Here is a 26,117-nt window from a genome sequence, read left to right as displayed (position 1 = left end):
TGTAAGGCACTATTAATAAGCAAAACAAGACTTACCTTTTAAAAAAAAATTTAATTTAACAAAATTAATTGTTTTGAAGAACCAGTTTAGTTGTTTACCTGTAATTTCTCAATGTTGATAAAATGCTATTTAGGCAATTATAATGGCGTTTTTAAAGAGACACTCCTGTGAGCTGACTCCGCTCCACGCAGTAGCTGTCTCTGGGGAGGGCGGAGAATGCGATCCAGTCCGGGTCTTCCAGACGCCCGGTCCTCTCCACTGAACTCCAACCCCCGCGCTCTCTATCAGCATCTCATTCCTGTCTCAATATGTCTCAAGATGGCGGCCAATGCAGGATCGATGTTTCAATATTGGAAGCGCTTTGACTTACCACAACTACAGGTCAGTTCAATCTCCGTTTTAACCGTAAAGCCTATGTCTTCTTCGGCCGCTTTGCCGCTATCCCGGGGCTGCGAATTGTGTTTTTATTTCCGCGGCAACCTCGTAGGTTGTTTCGGAAGAGAATCCTGGACCTCTTCCTCACATTGATGAAAGTGGCTCTCTCGCTGATCAGAAATTGATCCTCTTTGTTCAATTCAACATCGATCGGACACTGCAACCCGGCGAGCCGGGGCGACGCCGCGGGGGGATGCGCTGAAATAAAAGCTAAACGGCGGGGCTTTGGTGGTGGGGGGAAAGAAGAAGAAGAAGCTCTCGGCTGGCTATCTTTATTGCGTGTTCAACTTTTACCGGAGCGAGTAGTAGCCGTAGTTAGCCGCGACGCTTTAGCCGCTGTAAGGTTGGACAATTTGGGGGAAGAAAAAATAGAAGTGCGACTCATTAGACGGTGGCGCTGTGGTGACACCGACCGTTGAGACACACGGGAGCTCTTTGGGCTTCCTAGGCTGTATAGCTTGACACATTTCAGTTTCGAGTTTTGGACATTTAGCAACCTTATCGGCTAACGGTTTTGGAACAGTTTTTATGGAACTCGTTTCGGTGATTATGCTTGATGAGCTCGTCCGTTTTTTTCCGCTTCTGTCGGCATTCACACGTCACTGGGAGTTTTTTTTTTTTTGTTTTTTTTTTTTGTTTTTTTTAACAGGCATTGCCACGTCTGTGGAAGTGGACGGGACGGGACAGTTAAAAACACGAATGTTAGAAATGTGTCAGATCGTGACCTTGTGAATACGATAAACAACTTAAAATGTCTCTTCCCCGCCGCCTCTCCTGCTCTTACACCCCCTGCGCTCCACGCAGGAGATATGAGGGGAAAAAACATATTGGGCCTGAATATATTAGACCATGTTTGACCTATCACAAGACACGCGAGACAATGGCACTGTTGTGTTTTCCCCCCGTGGCATTTAACACGCGTTGCTGAATTTCAAATCATAATTTATGAATATTAGTTGCCCGCTCACCGTCGTCATTAACATAAAGATTGCATTATGTAGGCTGTAGCCCCAATTGTTCATACATTATTTTGTGAGCTGCTCAAGCTTGGGGTTTTTAAACTTTTATTTGGGTCATGATGCCCCAGTGACTGGGTAGACAAAAGGACAGTGAGCAAGTCTTCCCAGCGGGCTTTGTGTTGCACTTGTGCCACATCATCAAGGCTTCACTTCTCCTATTTATTTGATCCTATTTGGTCCTCCTACTCGTTGCCCCCTTGTCCACGCAATATGTAAAAATATGAGACAGCTTTCTCTTGTCTTTCCTCACCATCTATTAGAGACAGTGGCGGGTCTTGCATGAAAGACGGCCTGGGCAAGCCCCTTCTTTTAAGCCCCCTTAAGAATTTGTTACTGCTGGAGATTAATCCAGTCTACAGTTGACTAGTCTATATATTTTCTTCTTTATGCCTGTCTTCATCTTAGGAAATCCAATTGCCAAATAAGCATAGGAATTGCCCTTTTTTGGCTTTTTTTTCCCCCCACAAATAAAGGCTTTATTAGGCTCAGGTTTTATTTTAAACGGTCTCTGTTTGATGTACATTAATTCTGTTTAGGATGGAAAGTCAAATTATTTTAGTTTTTGTAACTAGTGTTGTTGAAAATAGCTAAAATCCATGCCAGGGACTTATGCTTTGATGGATAAATCAGGGTAATCTTTTATTTCTTTCCTTTTTTGGATTCAGAATTACTGCTCAACTATCACATACTGTTTTGAAGATAACGTTTAATATTTGGTTGACTTTACATGTTTTCACAAAGTCCTCCTAACACTTAAAATGTTTTTAATTTCAACACTTCATCAGTGAAAATTTGCACAGTTCGGAAAATTCTCCTAATTCCTTCATTTTATCTTGGATCTTAAAGTCCTACCTCTGTCAGAGAACCTGCAGGACATAATTTTCTGTTTTATGTTAGCATCCTTAAAAAAAAACAAAAAAACAAGCAGATTTAGTCACTATCGGAACCGGCCAGTCAGGCAGCCAGGAAAAAGCTGATCGTTGCATCTGTACCATCTTTCACCCACCCCCTCCCAACATACTTGACTTCCTCTCCTCCCCCTCCCTTCCTTTTCTTCTCCATTTTTTTCCTTCCTCTCTCTGGCCCTTCACCCTACCTATTTTGCCCTTTTGGATCTGATGTGTATGTATGTATGTATGTGTGTGTGTGTGTGAGAGCTGGTCTGAGATCTGTCGTGTTTTTTTTTTTTTTAAACATTTGTTTTCATGGATTGACAGCCAGCATGGACAGTGGAGGCACTGCCAGCAGCTAGGACATGAAAAATGCATCGCATAAGTTTGCGATAAAGCCCTGGGTAATTATGGCAAAGGCCCCTATCACAAGCGATTAGTCAGGACAGTGAATCTGAGCGTGTGCAAAAAGGGCTGGCGGTTGGCAGGCCTGTCTGCAGGATAGGAATCAGCCGGAGCTGGTGTGTTGTACGCATGTGTGTGTGTGTGTGTATGCGTGCAGAACCGCTCAGAACATTCACTGTCTATTATTGATGACATCTTATTTACTCTCCCTCCCACTGAGAGGCTCCTAGAGGAAAACCTTCAGAGAACAACCATTTCTTCTTATCCTTTTTTTTTTTCCACTGTTGTTTTAGGGTAATATGTGGCTGGCATGATATGATCAGAACCCACACAGCCTTGTCAGCCCGTTGACTCCTCATTTGCTCTTTCCAAGTGATTGGATGGACGTAGCGCACCCCACACACATAGCCTGTTTTCTTTCAGGAATGTTTTCTTTCTTGTTTCCTTTTTGAAGATGAAACTTCAACCCAGCCGGGATGTCAGTAGCTGTAAGCAATCGTAGCGTCTGTTCCTTGCTCCAAATGCTGATGTTCATTAAAATCTTATTTGATCAGTATGTCCCATTCCCTGTGTGGGAAACAAGCTAGGTGGTTGTTGGAGGACAGAGAGTGCTTTGAAACAGCACAGTAAGCTGTTAAGTTGTCGCTGTATGATTTTTTTTCTCCCCCCCCCCCCCATCACCACTACAAACACAAATGGGTGCAACTGTGATGCTTTTAGCAAAGTCTTGCACACTTGCAGAGTGGATCAGTGATTCAGAGATGATGGCAGGGTGACAGTGAATTACAGATGGAGGAGGTTTTAACGTCTATAATCCCTCTCTGTCCATTACATAGTTGAGTTTCTTTAGATGGGAATCATCATTCTTCTCTCCTGTTGTTTTTTTTTCCCTTTTCCCTGTTTTTTTTCTTATATTTGTTTTAGACCTAGTCGAGCAGTTTGCTGGAACATCGCATGTCTGCTTCAGAATTGGCACTTCATTACAGACAAGCCTTAATAAGAATCCTAAGCCTATAGGTTGTACTTTCTGTGTAAATTGAGAAAATTAAGACCAGACCACTCAGTTACACACAAATCCCAGTTTAAGCCTAATAGCCCACATCTCACCTCATAATATTTCCTGGAAAAACACACCCCAGAGCCACTTTGAAAAATAGTTCACTACTTTAGCGTGAAGCTAAATAGCGACTAGAAGGGAAATTGATCCATATGCTGTTCTTAATTCACCACCTCCCTAATGGGTAAATTTAGGAAAAGGGTTTTGTAAGCTGATCCTAGAGCTGTGGTCAGTGGCAACCTGAGTGTATAAATCTCTCAACGACTGGCTCGCTGTTGTCTGCAGAAGTTTTAGTGTTAATTTATGAGCTGGTTGTCTGAGCCCACTGGTGGGATATTTTTACCCCTCTGTTGCTGCACAGGCCGGGTGGGGGGGGGGTCGTCATAACGTCATGGTTTTACTGTAGCCAACGCGCTGCTCTGCCCAGTGACAGAACCTGGCATTGGGACTGAAGTTTCACTGTGTGGTGCTGAGCGACTAAGCATGAGTCAGAGAAAAAAGAACAAGTACATGTCAGGTCTCCAGTCTGTCCTTGGTTCTGCTCTGGTAGGGTCTTTGTCCTCTGTCTGTGAGGTTTCACTGTGAAGGCATTGGGCATACACAGGCAGAACTGTCAGAAAATTGAAAAAAAAAAACCAAAAAAAAACAACCCACTTTCAATGTTTACCATATCAGCGAGTATTTCTAGGGAGAGGTTGTGCTGTCCAACATCTGAGGACTTTATGCTTAGTTTACCCAACTTACACAATTAGTCATATTCAACTAAAAGCACAAAAATCTGGTAATAAAGTCTTTCTGTTGCTTTAACCTAAAACAATTCTTACCAATCTCATTTGATGTTTCAATATAAGATGTGTCTGTAAATGATGATGCAGGAACAGATGAAGGCAGTTGATTGAAGTTTTTTGCAAAAGCTTTTGAAAATATTCTTACCTGGGATGTAGCTTATTTTGTCCGTAAATGTAAAAGTATTTAGATAAGACTACAGAAAAACTGTAACTTTGCTGTTTCACATTTGAATATTGTAAAAAGCTGCCAACACCCTAAATGATAACTTGGTTATAGATGCAGAAATCACACGTTTCCTGGCCAATAATGATTTCTGCTTGTGTTTGTGGTCTGATTTCCAATTTTCATTGATTCCAATCTTTTGTATTTTCAGGGTATAGCATATAACATTGCTTTAATTTATATTTAAGCAATAAATTATGTTTTTGTTCTGTTTTCTTTAGCTAAACACATAGGGTTGGAAAACTCTTAAGGCTAATATGTTATTTCTTAGCATAAAAAAAATAAATCTGTTTTCAAACCTTACGGTTACCTAAAAAGTGAACACACTTGTTTCCATTTGCTAAGGCGCAAAGTAGACATCTCCATGCAACATCCCTCCCCAGAATTTACAGTCTCTTTAATGATTGGTGTAGTAGTAATGTAATAATTGTTAACAAGAAACTGACTATTTCTTTTACACTTACTGTCTAAATTCTATTTTTCCCAAAGTGTTTAAAATACATTCAAACCCTTAAAGAATTTTAAGCAGTAAATGTTTTAATAGTTTGACAACCTGTGTTAAATTATATTTTGACAGTTACTGTATCAGTAAAATCAATAACATCTGTTATAACTCTTTACAGACTTCTGTCTGTTTTGTATCATAGTTGCTGGGATCATAAGTAGTACCAAACGGGGAAAAACAAGCAACAAATCGGCTGTGTAGTTTTTTTTTCTCACAAAAGTGTGGCTAAAGTACACATACAATATTGCATGTACTCGTACTCGTCGTCTTCCGCTTTATCCAGGACCGGGTCGCGGGGGCAGCAGACTCAGCAGAGACGCCCAGACGTCCCTCTCTCCAAACACCTCCTCCAGCTCCTCCGGGTGGAGCCCAAGGCGTTCTCAGGCCAGCCGAGAGTCATAGTCCCTCCAGCGTTTCCTGGGCCGTCCCCTGGGCCTCCTCCCGGTGGGTCGTGCCTGGAACACCTCCCGAGGAAGGCGTCCAGGAGGCATCCGGTATAGATGCCCGGCCACCTCACCTGGCTCCTCTCGATGTGGAGGAGCAGCGGCTCTACTCCGAGCCCCTCCCGGATGGCCGAGTTCCTCACCCTATCTCTAAGGGAGTGCCCGGCCACCCTACGGAGGAAGCTCATTTCAGCCGCTTGTATCCGGGATCTCGTTCTTTCGGTCATGACCCAAAGTTCATGGCCATAGGTGAGGGTAGGAACGTAGACCGACCGGTAAATAGAGAGCTTTGCTTTTCGGCTCAGCTCTCTCTTCACCACAACGGACCGGCACAGCACCCCCATTACTGTGGCAGCCGCACCGATCCGTCTGTCGATCTCCCGCTCCATTCTTCCCTCACTCGTGAACAAGACCCCGAGATACCTAAACTCCTCCACTTGAGGCAGGAACTCCCCTCCAACCTGAAGAGGACAAGCCACCCTGCATGTAATCAATCTAAATTCCTGATTCAATTTAAATATTACACTCCCACTGATGAACCTCTCCTCTTCCCCTTCCACCATCTAGCTACAAGAGCCGAGGGGGACTTTTCCTGAGGCCTATTTCCAAGTGGCAGGCATTATTTACAGACCCACTTGGAGTGTCCCTCACCTACAGCATCATAGAGTTTCATCTTCTCTCATGACAGAAGCATCCATTATTGTGTTGCTCTGTATTCCTGCAGAGCTAAAGCAAGGTCCGCTTTTGAGTTAAAATCTGCTATCATCTTGTGCTATTAAGCCTAAGAAGCTAACCAAAAATTTATATTTTCAAGTAAAAGTGTGATGGAGCATGAATACACAGAACAGTGAGGTGTAAACAAAGAGTGGGCTTCGACCAGCAAGTTGATCACTTCACTGTTTAGGTTTTGGCGTGGGTTTAGTTCTTTAGTATTTGTTTTTCAGGTGCTTCCTGACGCAGGTCAGGTTTACAGTGTTTTATATAGCAACAGTCCAGCAATATATTTGCCAATATTTGTTTATTTGTGGTCATAACTTGAAAAGATCGTAGAATGACAGTTAAAACAGATGCCTGCAGATAGGAGCCAGATGCTTTATACAAGTTCTCAGAATTACAAGTTGATAAATATAAATTAGGCCTTTCTAATGGTAAAAGATGGCATTCTTCAACTTTCAGGTCTGAAGCATATCACTTAAATATTTTTTCTAAAAATAAAAGATCCTCTTTAACAATTGATTGGAGCTAGTATTATCAGCCAACAGTTTGCAGAGAATCTCAGTCATTTGGCTTAATGGTTTGTTTGAACAAAAAGTAAAAACCAAAGAACTCCTGTTAGTGAGAAACCTTTGACATTTCTCGACATTCTTTTGATTAAATTACGAAAAGTTAATCGGGAAGTAAAATACGTCCTGCTTTGTAGAGATGCACTAATCAGGCTGGTTTCTTTCAGGTCTGACCTGCTGATTCATGTAAACTGCCTTCACTCAACAATCAAATGTTTAAAAAAAAGACCATAAAGGTAAAATAGTGCTGCATGTTCCTTGATGCAGGTAGTGTTGAAGCTCCCCTCCCCTAAAAACTATGAGATAACCCCTACATATGGATCAAAGAATGCATCCCTAATGTTTCATATTTGTCTTGGTCTTGGCTGATTTATTCACTGACCAAATAAGCTGACATTTTCAGTATTTATTGAACCAAGCACAATCAGATTTTTACATTTTCCTGACCTGCTGATTTGTTTATTTTTTTTGTCGGAGCAGATAGAGGGTAAATTGACACTCACTAATTTACTGATGCTTCGAAAGACTTGATCATTAACGTAGTTTGTGTTTTGAGCAGCACAAATCTTTGCTTTATTTTCAAGATTTATTTTGCACTCCATGTAGATCAAAGTCAAAATTAAGACAAATAAGTGATGTTTTGGTGAGAATTTGGGGGAAAAACCTGGCATATGCTACCTTCAAGGAGCTGATTGTTTTTTAAGGCTGAGATTTTCTTATGACTCTGCTGGCTGATGCTGATTATAATTGTCACCATTTGAAGTGTTGAACAAGACGTTAACGGGAAAATTCAAGCAGAGGCAGCTGTGCAGAACAAGAAATGGTCTGACTTCATCAAGGTGCATGATGGTATACACCTGAAGTAAATGATCATGTGTCAAGGATCACACTATTTGGAAGGTTTACGGAGTATATTTGTAGTTTTGTGGCACTTTATTTTTGTCCTCAAAAGTGTTCTTTGTGTTTATGCACAGTGAAATTAACTTCTCTAACAAATACTCTGTGGCCTTCAGTGTCTTCTGAAGCCAGGCCTAATTTTAGTGTTGTTTATCTCAGTTATCAAGGGTCTGAGTAGCCTTATGTGGAGAGCCATGTCAACCCATGACTCCAGTATCAGTGTCCTGGTAGATTATTGACCATAGGTATTGAATTCTAATAGGCCTATTGGCGTGTCCTAATGGTCTAAGTATTGAATTATGATATTGGTGTGCAGCAGCCTAATGGTTCTTGGTATTGAATTATGATATTGGTGCACTTTGATGGTGTAGGGATTGAATTATGATATGCCTTGCTATCTGCTAATAGCTCACTCTGTGTAATTTTCAATGTCAATCATGGCTTTAGTTGCTGGATCCATAGTGAGCCCTAAGGCCCAATCTGTCAGTCTCATCAGATGGAAAACAGCCTTTCAACTTTTCTTCTGAATTGTACTCATGACTCATCATTTTAGCAGTTAGGTGATTCGATTCTACTCACTACAAACAAAAAATATCTTTTATGGTTTATACATTTGAAAAACCTAATCTCAGATCATATTTGTGATTTATTTATTTTATTTTAGGTTTTCTGTGAATTTTGGCAGTCTCACTCTCTACCTTCTGTTGTACGGAGCCCAATGTCCTCATTTCAGTAGTTTACACCAGAGATGTGATGGTTCCTCTGGCCTCTCGCATAGTAAATGGCTGGCTTGCTTCTGTGTCAGCCCTCTAAAAATAACATGCACTGCTGGCTAGGCTCAGCAGAAAACTACCACCGATTATGATGATTCAACTACCCTGTATTCACAGGTGCATATTTGTGTCAGATGGGCCAGGGAGGCGGGTTCTACTTTACAGACTGTGGTCTGCGATGGGTATGATCAGCGATGGGCTGATTTTTCTTTGTAGTTATGTCGTCGGTCCGGAAAACTGAAGTGAGGGAAACATTTTAGCAACTGTTTAAAAATGCCACAAACTGCTTATGTGTATCTTTACTGCAGTCATTTAAAGGAGCCAGCTTCTTCTCATAGTGGGCATGACATTGATAGTAAATGCTAGCACCCTGCTATTGTCAATAGAAGTAGCCTGATGCCTAAGCAATAATTGATCCCTGACATTGTCCACTGAAACGTGGGAAATTCAGTACAAATGATGCTCAATTGCTGTTAAATTTATTGAAGCCCATGACCATAACCTCCCCCTAACCTTTGGGCTGCGCAGCTGTCAGGCTGGAGCCATGGTTCAGAGGTGGCGCGACCTTTATGGCCTTAGCATGACCTGGGCTGTCTGACAGGCCTAACCTTTAGCATGAACAGATGATGACTTTACCATCTGTCTTGCATTTACTAGGGCTAGCCTTCTTGAACTTGAACTTGTTTGAGCAATTATTGTGAGGAAAAACACAACATTAGATTTTAGGCTGAATACCAGTTACTAGGCATACCCCTCCCCCCTTACCACGTCCCATATCCCTTGACACTTAATTCAGGAAGTGGTTAAAATATCACACTGTGAAATGGAGAACTGCTTCAAGAAGTGGATACATCATCAGGTTTTACTGATTACTACTTTTTTGGCATAATTAATATGCCCATACGTGTCATAAACAATTATCTGTTGTTACAGATATAAGCAAACATTAATGTTTATGCAATGCCAAATGTACCCTATTGAAAAATAGATCTAATAGAATGCATTTAGATTTTCAGTAATGTCACAGTCCAAATCCAAATAAAGACCATATTTTAGTGGTATATAGTTCAAAAACACAGACCACATTTATCTTCAGGCATACTTGGAATACTGAGGATTAGTCTCACTGTGGGGTTACTTGCTGGCTTAAATAGGGCTACCATAGCTTTCCATCACCTAGAGACAAAAATCAACAAATTTGCCTGTGAGGAAAACTTTCCTGATGTGAAAAACACTGACAACAATGGTACAAAAACTAAATATAAATGAGATATTGATTGATAGTGATTGATATCACATACCATGAGAATCTCATACCAACCCATGCATCAAACTACGCTATTATTGTGGTAAATACTTGAAATAGCAAACAGTTGTTGTGCTTTTTAGTGCAGATTAATAATTAAGAGTGGTCTTAATTATTGTTATATTTGGGGATACTTCACTTGCATTACAGTGGTTATTGTGCCTTAAAAAAATGTCATCAAGAAAATATTTTTACATTTGCAAGCGCAATTCTTTTCGTTTCCACGAGTGCCTGTGCAAAATCCCAGTTTATAATGGTTAGCAAGCCATTCCCCTTTGCCCTCACCCTACTCCACACTAGTTAAGGCACCCTACCTCCTAAAAACATGGGTTGAACGCCAAGAATGAGGAGCAAGTGGTTACATGAGATTCGGTGCTAGTGGTACCCTCTCAGCTTCTCATGTTTTAAGGTTGTTTTTTTTAACCAAATGGCCACAAGTTATGTGAGAAGGTTACATTTAAGCCTTTGTTTTGGTGAAGAATTTCTGAGCATCATCTTGAGTTGCTTGGGGCCCATTATCTGTCATTTAAGTCTTTAAATCAGTTTTTTTTACTGCTAAGCTGTGTAGCCATCCATCTCATTTCCAAAAGTGAGAGTAGCCCTCTCGAGTAAGGGGGAAGGTACTGTGTGATTAGTAGACACAGGCTCATCCGCTGACTGCTGTCTGACCCTGAGTTCAGCGGTACGGTTATTAATAGGCCCAGAGGCCTCAACTTCCAGGAGGCCCTCTGATCAGCTCCAGATGTGGAATGAGAGAGGACAAATCTGTGGGCCTATCCATGTTTCACATAAAGCTGAAAGTGGGGAGATAGGCATTCGGCAAGACTGATAAAGAGCGATGGAGGAAGGGAGGTAGGCAAGACCTTTCCACAGCAGGAGTGTGTTTTGCCAGGCTTTGTTTTCATGTGATTTTTTGTTTGTTTGTTTTTTTTCATTTATTACACACTCTGCCCTCAGACCAAAAGACCATAAAAACGTATGGTATCACCATGGCGACTATAATAACTACCTATAAAACAGCGTGTAAACTGTGAAATAAGACAAACAGACCAGAACAGGCTTGACTAGCTGGCTGGCTGACTGGCTGAATGGCTGCCTTCCGCCATAAAACTATTTGAGAGCCAGACTGAAGGAATGCCTCGGAGGCTGCTGTGGCTGTCACGACACATGAAAGGATTAGGCTCTGTGTTTTATCTCCTCTTTATCTGATGGTAATGGATAAGCCGAGTGTAGCCTATCATCCAACGCTTGGGCTGGGGGTTTGATGTTTTAGTAGGGTGACGGTGTGTTGAGTTGACCGCTTTGGTCTATTGATTGCTGTTTGATGGTTTTGATATGTAGGCTGCGTGGAACAGGTCAAGTCTTTTATGCAGTGAAGGCTCCAAATAGCTTTTAGCTGTCCTTCTCTCCCCCTATTACTCTAGTGGTTCGTTTGATGTTTGGATCAATCAATAGAAAGAGCCTGAGCTCTTACACATGCTTCTTCATACTTCCCAGTGAGCTTGATTCTTCCTCCGTCATTGTGCAGCCTTTATATCACATTTTCTCAACACAGGATAAATGATATAATTACAACTCATTACTTAGCCTAACGCAGGGTAATTATTCTGTCATTATGGCAAGGATTAGCTATGCTCATTCACTCCTTCTCACTGTTTTCCTCTCAAAAGTCATGCAAGCAGTGCAGAAAAGTCTTGCTCACAAAGGCTGAGTAAGACAAAGCCCCTGGACATGTTCTGTTGACGCTGATCGTATAGACCGCGAGTGTCAAACTCAGTCAGAAGATGAGGCCTCTCTAGAAGGTAGTGACAGCACGGACCAGACACATTAAAGAGTCTAGGCATAGAGAGATGCCTAACCTAATGGGGCATTTTGATGTATGCCTTTTAATTTATGCAAGGAAATCAACATGCTGCTTTTATAGGCCATGGCACAACTCACGCTGATGTGTCATCGGGCGTCTAGAAAATTACTGGATACAACAGATAGACGAGGCTAAATTTAAAAGTGGAAAAAAGAAATCATGTGGAGCAGGGATCTGATGTATCAGAGGCACATGAGTGACGGACACCCTTTTTTCACCACGCTGCCTCTGTGCCAGCAGCATGAAGCTGCAGGTCATCCTTATATGGAAGTCTAAGTGAATTACAACATGAAATGGACTAACGAACTGAAGACAGAACAACACCGAACACTGCTCTGTTGTCAAGGGTCGGAGGCTTTCTGGGTCAAAAATAGATCGCAGATGAGTAGAGGAAGGTGTGGATGTCTGTAGTGTTACTCTGCTGTACTGCACCTGTGACTCTGTCATTGTCCAGTGATGCTCTCTATGATGTGCATTTCAAGTAGGTATTCATTAAATACACCAAAACTGAGAACTCTTGAAGTTTTTATTCTATAAACACATCAACCAGCAGTTTGTACATTATTGCACTTATTTTTAACAGAATAGAAATCTGATAAAGGTTTGGTTGAATAAATGAGGATAATCTTGTAATTGTTTTTTTTTATGTTGGATTTAAAACTTTTTCTACTACCGAACAAACTGCTGTGCATTTTTATTCATTTGTATGTTTTAGAGCCCTGGTAAAAAAGAAAAGTCAAAATGGGAATCAGTAGGTCAGACAGGAAAGAAAACTGGAAATCTTTTAATTTCTTTTTTTTTTTCCAGAGTTTTATGACATATCAGAAAAAATATCGGCGTGATCAAAGTTCTCTACCTTTTTTATGGAATATGGAGTAATGCAGCGATGCCCCTCTCCCACCTATTGCTGCACACTGCTGGTCAGTTGGCGGAATAATTCAATTCAGTTTTATTTATATAGCGCCAATTCACAACACATGTCGTCTCAAGGCACTTCACAACAGTCAGGTACATACATTCCTATTAATCCTAACAATTGAACAGTACAGTTGGAGTTAGCTTTTTATTCAAATTGGATAAAAAGTTTTTCTGTCTAAGGAAACCCAGCAGATTGCATCCAGTCAGTGACTTGCAGCATTCCCTCCTCCCAGATGAGCATGTAGAGACAGTGGACAGTCACTGGCGTTGACTTGGCAGCAATCCCTCATACTGAGCATGCATGTAGCGACACTGGAGAGGAAAAACTCCCTTTTAACAGGAATAAACCTCCAGCAGAACCAGGCTCAGTGTGAGCGGCCATCTGCCACGACTGACTGGGGGTTTGAGAGAACAGAGCAGAGACACAAAGAGAACAAAGAAGCACTGATCCAGGAGTACTTTCTATAGGAAGGAAAAGTAATTTTTAATGGATGTAGCTCCTTTAGTTGTTTCACCTAGAAAGAAAGAACAGATAAACTCTGAGCCAGTTTTCAAGGTTAGAGGTTAGAGAGGAATAAAGATATCAATACCATACTCTACTTAGAAAAAAGACAAATTCTGCTGTTTGAAAACTAAACAAATGCCACTCTTAAGATAAATCTGTTCTGAAACTAGAGTTGCAGCAGCCGATTGAAGGCCTGCTTTCTGAGCAGGTAGCCTGACTAGTTCACTAGAAAGAATATAAATATATAAAGTGCAGAACGTCAGAATGTTTATTTATACTGTCTGCGTATCACAGTTAAAATACCAATGCATGAATGCAACAAACTTTAAAAAAATGTATTAAAAAACAACTTTGGCAACACAAGAATTGTTTTTGGAAATGCATCAATCATTCATCCAGAAATCAGAATCTAGCAATTTTCCTATAATTGGATCTAATTTGTGATTAGTAGGTTAAGTACTGTTAAATATCTGTTCAATAAATACATCAGAACCAAATATATATTTACTACGTTCTAAATTATTACCTCCATTAAAGAATCTGTGGCCAAAGTTATTTCCTTTTTATGCTTTAAAATAAAATAAAAAAATCAGTCAAAGCTGGAATCAGAGGGGCAGAACAATGTCTGTATTGGCCGGTCTGATCAGTGCATCCCTTGGTTCCACTATTTGCAGTTTATATCATATAAGTTGTTAGCATCACAATATAAGTTCACTGTAAATCCTCCTGGATCTCAGGCTTGTGAATGTGCTGTAAGGCCTAGAGAGCCCTGGTCCCCTCCTCTGGACTTAATTAATCCCTATCACTCCCCCACCCCAACTCTATGATCACGTTTCCATTTTTTAGTTTGTATCTGTTCACTCATCCCCTCCCCAATCTCCCCTCACTGGCACAGAATGGCTTCCTGGCAGAATGGAGGCATTAATTCAGGGATGAGAGGTGTGATAGTCTCTCTCTCTCTCTCTCGCTCCCTGTGTCTCTCTGGTTCTCTCTTTCTCGCTATCGGTGCGGTGTTTGTAATGCCTGGCCTTTATCGTAGCTGAAACAGCTCACTACCCTCTGATCCTATCTTGGATCTCAATATCCCAGCCGTTCCACCCTGTAAACGCAGGGATGAAAAATCTTGCCCTTTCACCAATGCATTACACCCTAACATATCGCCATACCCCTCTCCTCCCATTGCGCTCTCCACACCACTCACCCTTTGTGACACAGGCCTCCAGCGAAATTCGAACTCTGCAAAATGAGACCAAGTGAGCTGCACTTCCTTTACGCCAGAAACCATCTTAGTCTCATTATATTTGTATTTAGGCTCCGTGCAGGCCCTTGAATCCCCCTTGTCAGACAATAGGTCAGGCTAAATAATGACTAGCTCTCAGTAAGCTTCAGGAGAGTAAGGCTTTGGATGTTGGGGAGATAAAACAACAACCGGTCTCTCAGCAGAAAAACATGGATCGATACAAATGAAGCAGCAGTGTAAAAAGGCTGTTTTTGATCCGGGCTTGCGTCAGCATCGCCGAGCTGAGTCTTGACAGCTCCCGCGCTGTTGGTAGATATGGATCTATGTTCAAAAAAAGGAGCAAAACGCTCAGGGAGCACAAGCGTCTTGTTAGGCTATAGAGAATGTTAGGCTGAACCCCCCCCCCCCGCCCGCGCATCCCCAACCGCTCTGCATACAAACTCACAGGCTGAAATCACTCATACCTCAGCTGTTACACTGAAACTATTGTGTTAGCTTGAAAACTTTGTGGCTTTTGCTCCAAAGGGGGGTAGAGGAAAAGCAAAAACGGAGATTCAGGAGGATATGACTTGCGTCTCAAAAACCCGGTGTGGTTTTGAAAACAGCATCTGCTGGTGTATTTTAAGTTCTCTGACCTGCTATGTCAAAGGTAGGCAGGATCGCAGTCTCTTATCTTTGCTGTTTTTGTGTTGTGTCTTGAGGGGGCTTGCATGTGATCTGTGATCGTGTACCGTGATGTTGTAGCAAGTGCGGCTGTCGCTCCTGACTGAGCCGTCACCCCACAACTCCTCCCGCACACAGTAGGTTTTGGCATAGAGACCAGTCAGCCGCCTAGGAGATGCAGCTCTGTGCCGGATGATGGAGTGGGGGTGGAGTTGAAAGGTAGGTTTGGTAGATCTTTAGATAAGACATCTTTCCAGACGCCTTTACTGTTTACTATCATAACCACATAACAGCTTCAGACATGTTGGAGATGAAAGGAAAGATTAGTGACTGCTCTGGCAGAAAAAAAAAGCATCTCTTAAACATCTGTGTCATGATGCCAAGTACAAAGGCTGTTAAATTCTCTTCACTTTGTAATAAAAACTTGACATCTTTATTTTCATATATTGATCTCCTCTGTAGTGGGGCTTCTATGGTAACCACTGCTAAAGTGCATGTATTTTTTAATACCCGAGTTAAATTTAGAGGTCATACTCTAGATGTAAAACCTGTACTGAATGTGGAGCCGATGGCCTACATGATGTATGGATCAAAGCTATAGATCCACAGACCGGTATTCTTTTGCCAATTTCTGATTTATTGTTTTTGTATAGCTTTTACCTGTTGGAAAAGATTTCAGTAGATTCTGTCTTCTCTTTAAGAACTATGACATAAGAAGCATAGCATCTACTGTATTTTTATTTTCTAGCCTTCTGCCATGATTGGTTTGAACAGCATTGGGAGCGGGGACGTCACACTGTGTGTGAGAGAGCAGTTACTGTAAAAAAGGATTTTACCATTTTATAACAAACGCAGACTGAGTTGGAGTCAACATTTTAATCTGGATTTAGCATCTTATACTGCCAATTAGCATGGGTGGTATAGAAGTCTCTGTGTATTTTAGAGAATGTGGCTTTTTACCCTCAATTATTAATTCGAATTTTTTTTTTATATTAAGGTTCTGACATTATTATTGGTAATATTTCCATTAGCTGTTGCAGAAAGGTGTCTTATCATTGTAAGCTTGTTGAACAGTAAATATATCTTCAGGGCACAGGAAAGATGAGCTATTCAAACATACATTGTATAAATCTGCCTCGGCATTAGCATCAGCTGATTTCCCAAATCAGCTGATTGTGAGTCTGTCAGGTTAATTCCCAATTAACCAATCTGCTGGTTTGATACAGCTGACAGGCTCAATGTAACCCCACCTTGGAACAGGGACCTTGTTCTGCTGAACAGAACTGCATCAAATTTAACAATATTGCCTTGTGAGATTGTAGATTAATACCTGCTAACATTGGACTTTGTCATTTCGTTTTAAACATCTTACTGATAGTAAACTGTCTTCCCTCAGTAACAGCAATCCACTCCAAAGAGTAGTGTTTGGGCTGCATATCATCAGAAAATCATGCAATATGCAACTATGTTGGTGACTGCTTCTATTATGATATGATTTGCAATGAATAAATACACAGACCCTAGATACTGCGTAGCATTGTATGTATCTTACCTGCTATTTATTGCAATCCAAGCAGTTCTTTGCAATGTTAATATTGCACACACTTGCAAATGACTGGAAATGCACGGTACATTGTGGAGACCTAGTTTTGTTACTGTGAGCTGATAGCACTCAGCTATGAGGGGTCAAAGTAACAAAAATGAACTTGAAATGAATTGAAGGTGTGAAATACTGAACATGGTAAAATTGAGTGCCATAAAAACCAACTTGTAATTAATATTGCCTCTGTGAAAATTAGAAACTGTGAATTTGGAGGTCATGGTAAATGTTAATGGTATAAATATTAAGGTTATCAAATTTAATGCTTCCTGTTTTAATTCACTGCCTTGATTTTAGCGCCTCGATTTTTACCACTTCAATTTTATCATTCATCTCGTTCACAGTGTAATTTTTGTTCCAGTAGATCAGAATATGGCAGCACCCCCTGTGCGTCTGAGAAGTACTAGTAGTCCATAGCCATTCCCAAGCATTTTCAGTAGTAGGCAGTGATATCACTCGCTCTTGTATGGCAATGGGACAATAAACAATTTGCTGGAAGTTCTTTAGGGTCCACAACTCAGCATACAGCGCTCTCAAAAATTGCCAATATGAATGGGATGCTGTGGGTCACTGACTACAAAACTCTGCGGTTGCGCTGGGGCTGCTGCCGTATTCCGATCTACCGGAAGTAACAAAAAATTACACTGTGATCATTTTGAGCAGATCTAATTTTCACAGTGGCAAAATAAATCACATGATGGTTTTTACGGCACTCAGTTTTACCATGTTCAGTATTTCACACCTTCAATTCATTTCAAGTTCATTTTTGTTGCTTTGACCCCTCATGCTGCGTTTACCAATCGAAAAAGGATTATTTTTTTCTAGTCAGTCAATCAGCGGCGATCAAGGTGAAAGTCTTCAGATTTTAGTCACCAGCCGATTCGCTGAAAAATCTCTAATAAAAAGAGTAAAGGGAGACAACTTACAATTTATTCCAATAGACTAAACAGAATGTTTATTGGATTCACATTCTTAGTTATTCTCCAGAGCATCAGAGCTAACACCAAGTAGTGTGAGATATTCATCCTTGGCTTAAACTCCTGATCACCATGACGGTACAGGCAGCAGCTGCAGATCGACTTCATACTGTGTACATAACAATAACTTTGTTGTCATTCCACCGGCTTATCGGGCTTGTCATCGTCGGTGGGTGAGGGCATAAGGAATTCCACAAAGTTTTGATACCAATTAAAATGCGTCTGTCTTCTGTTATTCCATTATGTCTGAAGTCAATATGATTGGCATAATCAGACATGCCTGATTGGGGCCTCCCATTTAATTAATCAGTCACACTGTATCATCACCTGTGGCTCATTAGAGTAATTAGACAGAATTAGTCAGATAGAAGGCCTCTCTCTGCCTGCAGATGAGTGGAAGGAATTTCATTAGGAGGGCTGAGCACACAGACATAAACCTAAGTTCTGTTAGCTGTTGGTAATGGGATTTGTTTACCCATGACTGTTATTACTGATCAGTATTTTTCTCACAGTAGTAGATGGAAAGATTCTTGTTTTCAAATGGCCCAGACTCCCCGCCTAGCTGCAAACAACGCTCCCCATGCCAGATTTTGCCGGGTGAGCATGTTTGGTGACTTCATCTTCTGAAGCACAGTTCAAAAGAACATGGAGAAACTGGGCTCGCAAAGTTACTGCGGCGGGCCTGTCTGTGCACTCATGTGACAGAACACGCGTGTGGAGCAGCGTACGAGAGGCTTCTTGGCCAAGTCGGTGCTGAAGTCTCGAGGGAGTGTTGGCAATCTGTTCCAATCGTCTTTACAGCTGACCAGACGACCAAATGAACCAGGACAGGGACTGCTGCTGTGGGCCAGTCCGGCCAAGCCAAGCAGGGCTGTTGCAGCAATCACGCAGACATTATAGCCCACTTAATGCTCTCATGCACACACACTTGTTCCATCCTCTGCTAAATTAGACGGTGCAGACTTTAGCGGGCTTTGCTCTATTTCAAAATAGCGCTGGAGTTCATTTTAATATGTTTTCTAAATAAAAGTCCCAGTAAAGTTTTACTGTTTTCAGATTTAAAAATCATTTCAAATTTATGCTAAGGACATGTTTAACACAAGGAATTAACCTCAGTAGACTATGCCTGGGCCACCATGATTCTCTTATTATAACCATGATTGAAAAATATCAATTCTTATTATGATGAAACAAAAGTTCAAAACAAAATATAAATGTAGTTGAGAAGTTGTGCAGAAATTCTTATAATTATTGAGTCTAAGAAGATGCTTTTAGCTGGTTAATTAGCCAGGCCATCTGTTCCAGTAGCCATCCCCTCGGTAATACATAATGCTTGTGGCTTGCCAACTGTACCTTTTAAATCAGCAATACCTTTTAATACGAATACTGGGTAGGGCTGCATAATTCCAAGAAATGTTCGTTAGAAAAGGGGCATTTATTGGAATTAATAGGGAATTATTGGGAATAATCTTGAATAAACAATTGATGTTGAGGCCATGCCCCTTTACATACACTGTGCATTCTTCCATCGCATGCACATTTGATTTCCAGGAACATGTACTATTGAGGCCACATTCTTGAGCCCAGTGCACTTTAGTTACTACATCATAACTGTCTGTGTTTTTAGTGATCACATAGTTTTCCAAAGAGCTCAAAAATGTCTTTCTTTCAGCCAGCTGGTCGGCAGTGTGAAGAAACAGTTGGAAAGAGCATAGTGCTGCGTTTATGTATGCTCCACACAGTTGGACAAAAGTCTGTGCACTCTGAGAACACCATGAAGGAACATTTTAGCATTTTTTAAACTACATTTTTAAAACTTTTCCCGTTGTGGATATTAGGTCTTTCTTTTGCTGAAAACTTCAATTGTCTAATATAGAATGCTCTCTCTGCAAACTGTTAATTTGAAGTATTTTTTATTGGTTTGACAGCTTGACATGGAAGCTTATGTCAATCATTAACATCAACTCTGTTAAAAAGAAAATCAGTGCCATGCACGATGACTTTGAAGTATTTAATTTGAATTTAACACTGCTCTTTAAAAAGTACTCTTTGTACTAAACTTAAACTTGTACAAAGGGGACAAATGAAATAAGAAAATGAATCATCTTCGCTCACCTCATATGACTTAAACTTAGCCTAATTAAAGATCTATCTGTTTTTACTTGATCCCCTTCTCGGAAACAGATTTTCGGTATTCTGGAGACCAAGTTTGTCCCGTTGACCTCTTTGCAGGCTGCTACAAATTCATTTTGGCCTGTCTTTGTTCACTGTTTATAAAAATGAAGGGTCTTCATCTTTCTGTTTAGCCATCTGTTAATTGAGCTATCTGCTATATTTAGCCTCAGCAGTAATATCAGCTCCAACGTGGGTGCTAGGAAGGATCAGTCAACTGGAACGGCTAGGCACACAGAGTCCACAGTGCAAAGTGTTGGAACGGTTTGATGTAAGAGGTCAGAAATTAACATGCAAAGCTTAAAAACTTAACTCCTTGTCCCATCAGCTATTCTTACAATGAAAATGTAACCTTTCAGGAAAAGTGAAGTGTGTTTATAAGCTTAATGCATAGTGTTCCTATTTCAATATGTCTTTTAGGAACTGTAAAAGATTGAGGTTTGTCTCCAGCCTATATTTATTACACAAACACAGGGAGAATAAAGAACTTTAGGCTGCGACGTGGTTCTTGTAAAACCTCACTTTGTTGGGTACACATGGAGCCACTAAAAAACTAATTTCAGAAAGCGTGTATCTGTTTTTCCTTATTAAAAACATTGTTTGTGTGAGGGTGGACAGGCCTTAAGCTCATGTTGTCAATGTTGTCTTTTTCCAAGGCATGTAATACAAAAACGGCATTCAGCAGAGAAAACACCAGAGGCTGCTTGCTCAGTAGTTCACCCTAGGTGCATAAATTTGGGTTTTTATTTTTTTAATACAGGGTATAATGTGTAAGAATAAAGTCTGGCAGGAGGGATTGTGAGCTCTTGGATGTCATGCTCTATCGGTGAAATGAGTGTAAAGTCTACTGGGGTCTGCTGATGTGGGCGTATAGTTTGCTGTATAGTCAAAACCTGATTGGGTCTAAAGGGTCCCGTTTTCATTAAAAAAACTAAACAAAAAGTTTCACCTAAGGCCATGCATATAATCACTTGCCCACTTGGGACCGAATCAGTCTTTTAATGTGTGACGTCATGTGTTTAGTCTAGCGGTGAGAATTTCTTTGGGAATGGGGATTTGGTAACATTGTGGGATATGCGCTGGGCATTGAAGTGAGTCGAGGCTGTTGGGGACTGGCACATGACCTCCTGAGGCAGAGCTCTACTTTGGGACTAGGATTATTTTAGAGATGCATCGATCAGGATTCTCTTTGCTGATAAAACATTTCTTTATTTGAGGTCCAACCAGTCAAATTCCCATGTCAGTTGTTTTTTAATTCCAAGGACTATAACACATTAAAGAGAAAAGGCTGCAGCATATTTTTTAGTCAAGGGTTTAGTCTAGGAATGCAACTGGAATTGAAACTTTCACAAGATGATCCGCATTCATGCATACAAGCATTTCTCCCTAGCCTTTATTAGATTTTACAAAAGTGCATCAGTTGGTAGTTTGGTGAGAGCTCTTTGTATGGATGTACTTAACGAATGGAGAAATATTTGATATTGTTTATTAGACCTGCTAATTGGCGTTTAGAGCTGATCAAGGAAACTCGGGCCGAGTTTAGTTTTGCCTCATCCTGAATGTCTTAACTTCCGTTCTGTGTGGGATTCTTTGAACACATCAAAGGGTAGCATGTACTTTAAGTTTGCTAAAAAGCAGATAAAGTTAAGGGACGTGTGCTTTCATACATGGGTGCAAATTATCTTTTAATTCCTTCTTTTTTTCTCCATTTTTGCAGCGTTCAAAACCATTACCTATCAAAGTACCTGCAGCACATTTCTTTCTGGTGTATGTTGTAGGGCCTAGAGTAAAAACTTCAGACTCGGCCAGGATCAACAAGTCAATCCTCTAAGAAAACCAGAAGCATTTATCGGCCATGAAAAGCCAGATCAGTGGATCTTTAATACAAGGATCTCCTCTGTTTGACGTATCTGTACTCAGCATTTCTGTATTTTGGGGATTAAACTGAAGTCTCTGCTGGAGGCTGATTTTTGTTTTGGTTCAGATCATGTTCATCAGATCAGTTACGTTGCTGTACTCACATTGAATCATTGTTTTCCAGTGTAACTGTGAACCAGAATCCTTGTTCCTTTTGCTGGTCTCCATCCATGAAGTGGAACACCTAGTTTCTGACAATTAATTTCAAGTAATAAAAATGTGTTAGGCTCCTCCTTTCATCATGCTTTGCACAAGCGCCCGCGTACGCTCAAATTCACTTACACATAGCGCAGCTGCTCCATGGCCACGGGCAGACAGGCTGCTACATCAACCGCACCATAGGCAGCAGGAGCAAGATGGCGTGTAAGCAAGTTTTTATTTTTTACCGACATCTTGCTCTGCTATAAAGTCTGTTTTTTTTCTTCTTATCCTGGTTTGTGAATAAAACAGAAATTGAGGCTGGCCAGGGAATTAAACTTAATGCTGACGAGGGAAAATCTACTAATTAGTGCTTGATCAGGCTATTTCTTTAGAGGATTGTTTTGTGTGTTTTCGGGGGGTGCGGCTATATATTCATGAGTGTGTTTTGGGACCTTGTCAGCAGACTGGGCCACAAGGGCCCCTGTGGTAATGTGTGTATTAAATGATTAGTGCATTAGTTAGCATAACGGCCCTTCAGCAGCGTTTAATCACTCTCAGGGGTGGACGTCCTAACAGGGGGTGGCTGGAAGAGTTTGGCGGGGAATGGGGAGGGGGTTATGAATGAGGAGCGAGGTGCACAATGAAGGATAGATTTAAACTGAGGAGACTAAACCGAGGAACTGCTGGCTGAGTGTATGATCTGCAGAGAGGCTGCAGAGTTGAGAGGGCAGGAATCCAACTGAAACATAATCCAGCAATTGCCACACAGTCAGCAAAGAGAGATACAATCGGTACAAGTCTTAAATGTGTTGTTGTCAGAGTTCTACTCATCATCTGGAACAAGGCCCATTAATAGCTATTAATAACAAATGCAAAATAAATGTTGTCAAAGGCGGGCCTGAGATCAGCCTTGACAACATTGTTTTTCATAATTGTTGAGGGGAGGAGTTGTCTGGGGCTGGCGGTTAATAATTGTTGAATTTGTACGAACAGCAGGCTTTTGCTACAAAGGTTTACACGTCTGACACAATTGTATCTGATTGACTGACAAGCTGAATGACTACGATGTTACAGCCAGGAGTAGCAGATACCGTAGCAGAGCTTATTTTGGCTGGGGAAAGGTGTTGTGGTGTGTCCTCTGGGTGGTCTTCAGCTTGATGGATGACTGCATTTTTCCAAAATGGCTTCTGAATGTTGGTGATCATTTTAACGACTTTAACATCAATTATGCTTTACAAAACACAAACTAGAAAAACGAATGCAAAATTTGTTTGTATTACAGAAAGAACTAGACGCCACCGCCACACAGCTTGCCAACAGACAGGATGAGAGCGAACAGTCAAGGAAGAAACTCATCGACTTGAGCCGCGAGTTCAAGAAGACGACTCCAGAGGTGAGAGAGCTGCAACTTATAGACACCCACCCTAATCTCATTCAGTCATACTCAATCAATTAGAATATTATTGAAAAGTTCATTTATTTCAGTAACTTAATTCACTAAATGAAGCACATTATATAGAACTAATAAGAGTGATGTTTTCTAGCTTTTATTTCTTTTATAATTTTCCACTTACAGCTAATGAAAACATGTGTAAGAATAGAATATTACATCAGACCAATAAAAAAACGTTTTAATACAGATATGTGGGCTTAATGAAAATTATGTTTAATACCTGATTGAAGGTTTTTTTTCAAAAGTTACTTTTAATCTGACAAACCAGCCATGTTGGAACGCATATTGTGATTTATTGAATATGAGTGTATACTTTCCTTCTGTTCTTACTGTAGGAACCAATTCCAGTAACAAGGATAGTTTCCTGGGGTCAGATACAGCTGTCACTGTAAGAACAAATAAGGGGGAAAAAAACATACTTCACAAAATGGAAATGCTAGGGAGGTAGTACCTTCTAGATATTCTCAGAACCGAGGGTGGAATTTTGTTTTGGATGGACTCAAAACATTTCATAAAGTAAAATGTTTTCTCTCTCCGGAAACTTGTTTTCCTGGAACCTTTTAATGTATTGTCCGTTTCTTGAGTGCTGGTTCCACTGTGGGGACAAAAACCGTGTGATTCCTGTAGATGACCCCTGACATTGAGCGGGTAACTCCTTCTGCTGCAGCAGTGTTGAGCAACATCTTGTTTAGTCGTTTGAGTATTAGAGAGTGGTTTGCTTTGCTAAATTAAGTGATTTTCAACAATGAAATAATCATCATTGATTTTGTCAAAATAATAACCCTATAGCACATGTAACTTCAATAGAAAGTTCATCGAAAGCTATTATAACTATTATACCTAACATTTTAAAGAAATTTCGCAGATGCATACTTTTTGTTTGCTTGCTGAGAAGGCTCAAAGTTACTGGTTCGAAACCCACTGCCACTCTGGGTCCCTGAGCAAGACCCTAAGCCCTGACATGCTCCCCGGGTCCTTATGACATGGGTTAAATGCAAAGGGCAAATTTCATGGGAATGACAAGTAAAATACAGATTATCAAGTTTATTATTAAAGATTACTTTCAAATCTGTTGGTTAAAGGTGATGGAACACATGAGCTGTAGAGTAACACGACTGTATTGTAATGCTGAAAAAATTTAAAACATTTGAAAAGCTCATCACTCTCCCTCCACAAAACTCCCTACAGACTTTTGTGGTTTATGAAAATGTACTACATTCCTACTATGGCCTTTTTCTGGGGTAAATGCAGCAAGAACTATGGTAGGTAGTAATGGTCTGTCAGACTACCCTAGTTCCTAAAAAAGAGTCTTGCTCTTAAAACCTCAAAGGTCACATTATCTGTTAATTTTTCTTTGCACAGCTAGTATTTAGTACTTTTCATTTGCAAACATAAGACTCAAAGTTAATTGTTAAATGTGATGCATCACAATGTTTAAATTCAAATACATTAATAAAATTAGCTAACCTTTTGTGAAAGCATTCTTTAAACAAATAAATGAAGAGTTGACTTCCACTTTAAACATCTGCATAAGCAGAGAGTAGACTCTCTCTTCAAAGCCAATTTAACGGATGTAAACTGATAAAATTGGGAAGATTTATGGTGTTTGTTTTGAGATCTATATCAAAACAACCACATAATTTTATCAAAAACTGTTTGAAAGAAGTGAGGCAGATGTTGCCGTGTATGTGTGTTTTTAATGGTACTCTGAGACGGGTCACATTACTTCTTTGAAGTGACTTTAAATATGTTTCAGAATATAACCACTGTGAAATATCAGGTTAAAATGCTGATTACAACATGCTCTGCTTTGTTCTCTTCACTCTAATCCAAAAGCAAAAGTTTTCAGAAGTCTTTACTAGCACGTTTCTTAGTTTGACCTTTTCAAGAGATTTGGAGTGACTTTACAGAAGTTATAAAGTGTAATCTCTGACAGACTCACTGGTTATAGTTTTCTTCCTGAAATTTATGGTTTCTATTACCATGATAGGAGCCTGTCTTCCACACACAGAAGCTGAATAAGATGTTGGTCCACACTCCTGAAATAGGAGTGACCGTTTCAGCATCGACAGATGCAATTTACATTAACAGCCTGGTCTTGGACGCCACACAAGAAACAGCCAGGGGTAAAACAGGACGTTCTGGGCTGCAGAGTCGAAACGCACCTTGAGAGTGTGTCTCAGCATCTGCTTTGTTCATAAATGCCGCTGTGATTATTTACTGAAAAAGCAGGGGAGGAGAAGACAGAGCAGAGATGCGACCTCGTCTCCCAAAAATAGTCCCTCCATTAGTTTCCCTGAAATCCTAAAGAGACAAAACAGAAACCCCCTCAGGAGTTTGTATTATCTGACCTAGTTTTTTATGTGAGCAGAAAGTGTAGTCCCTGAGTGTGTGTCTGTGTGTGAGAGAGAGAGAGGGAGAGAAAAACAAGAGAGGCAGAACAAGGCTGAGCAGGAGGGGTAAGGACAGAAAAAGAGTGTGACAACACTACTAAGTGGGATCAGGAGGGAATTCTGTCCTGTTCCTGTGTTCCCATCACTCCTCCTGGGAATATTTGTTTCATCTCCGTTACCAAGGCAACACTTTTTAAACCTCACAGTGAAAATAAAGTATTGTTGTGTTATTATTGGTAATGTCACCATG

The 26,117-nt window shown here is 40.6% G+C and overlaps 1 protein-coding gene across 4 annotated transcripts in view; it reads left to right on the top strand.

Moving 5' to 3' along the window:
• Positions 1-231: 231 nt before the first annotated feature.
• Positions 232-26,117, top strand: part of cux1b (cut-like homeobox 1b) — an 87,003-nt gene continuing 61,117 nt past the window's right edge. For 3 of the 4 annotated variants that reach the window (XM_047390628.1, XM_047390627.1, XM_047390626.1), the window contains exons 1-2: positions 232-381; positions 23,304-23,414. In XM_047390628.1, coding sequence (XP_047246584.1) covers positions 319-381; positions 23,304-23,414 — 174 coding nt within the window. In that variant the 5' untranslated portion in view covers positions 232-318. The remainder of the gene's footprint in view (positions 382-23,303; positions 23,415-26,117) is intronic. The other variant, XM_047390629.1, reaches the window with a different exon arrangement.

This window comes from Girardinichthys multiradiatus, chromosome 18 (genome assembly GCF_021462225.1).
Source record: "Girardinichthys multiradiatus isolate DD_20200921_A chromosome 18, DD_fGirMul_XY1, whole genome shotgun sequence".
NCBI classification, from domain to species: Eukaryota; Metazoa; Chordata; class Actinopteri; order Cyprinodontiformes; family Goodeidae; genus Girardinichthys; species Girardinichthys multiradiatus.
The sequence above is the reverse complement of the archived record's forward strand: the minus strand, read 5'-3'. Positions and strand labels throughout refer to the sequence as shown.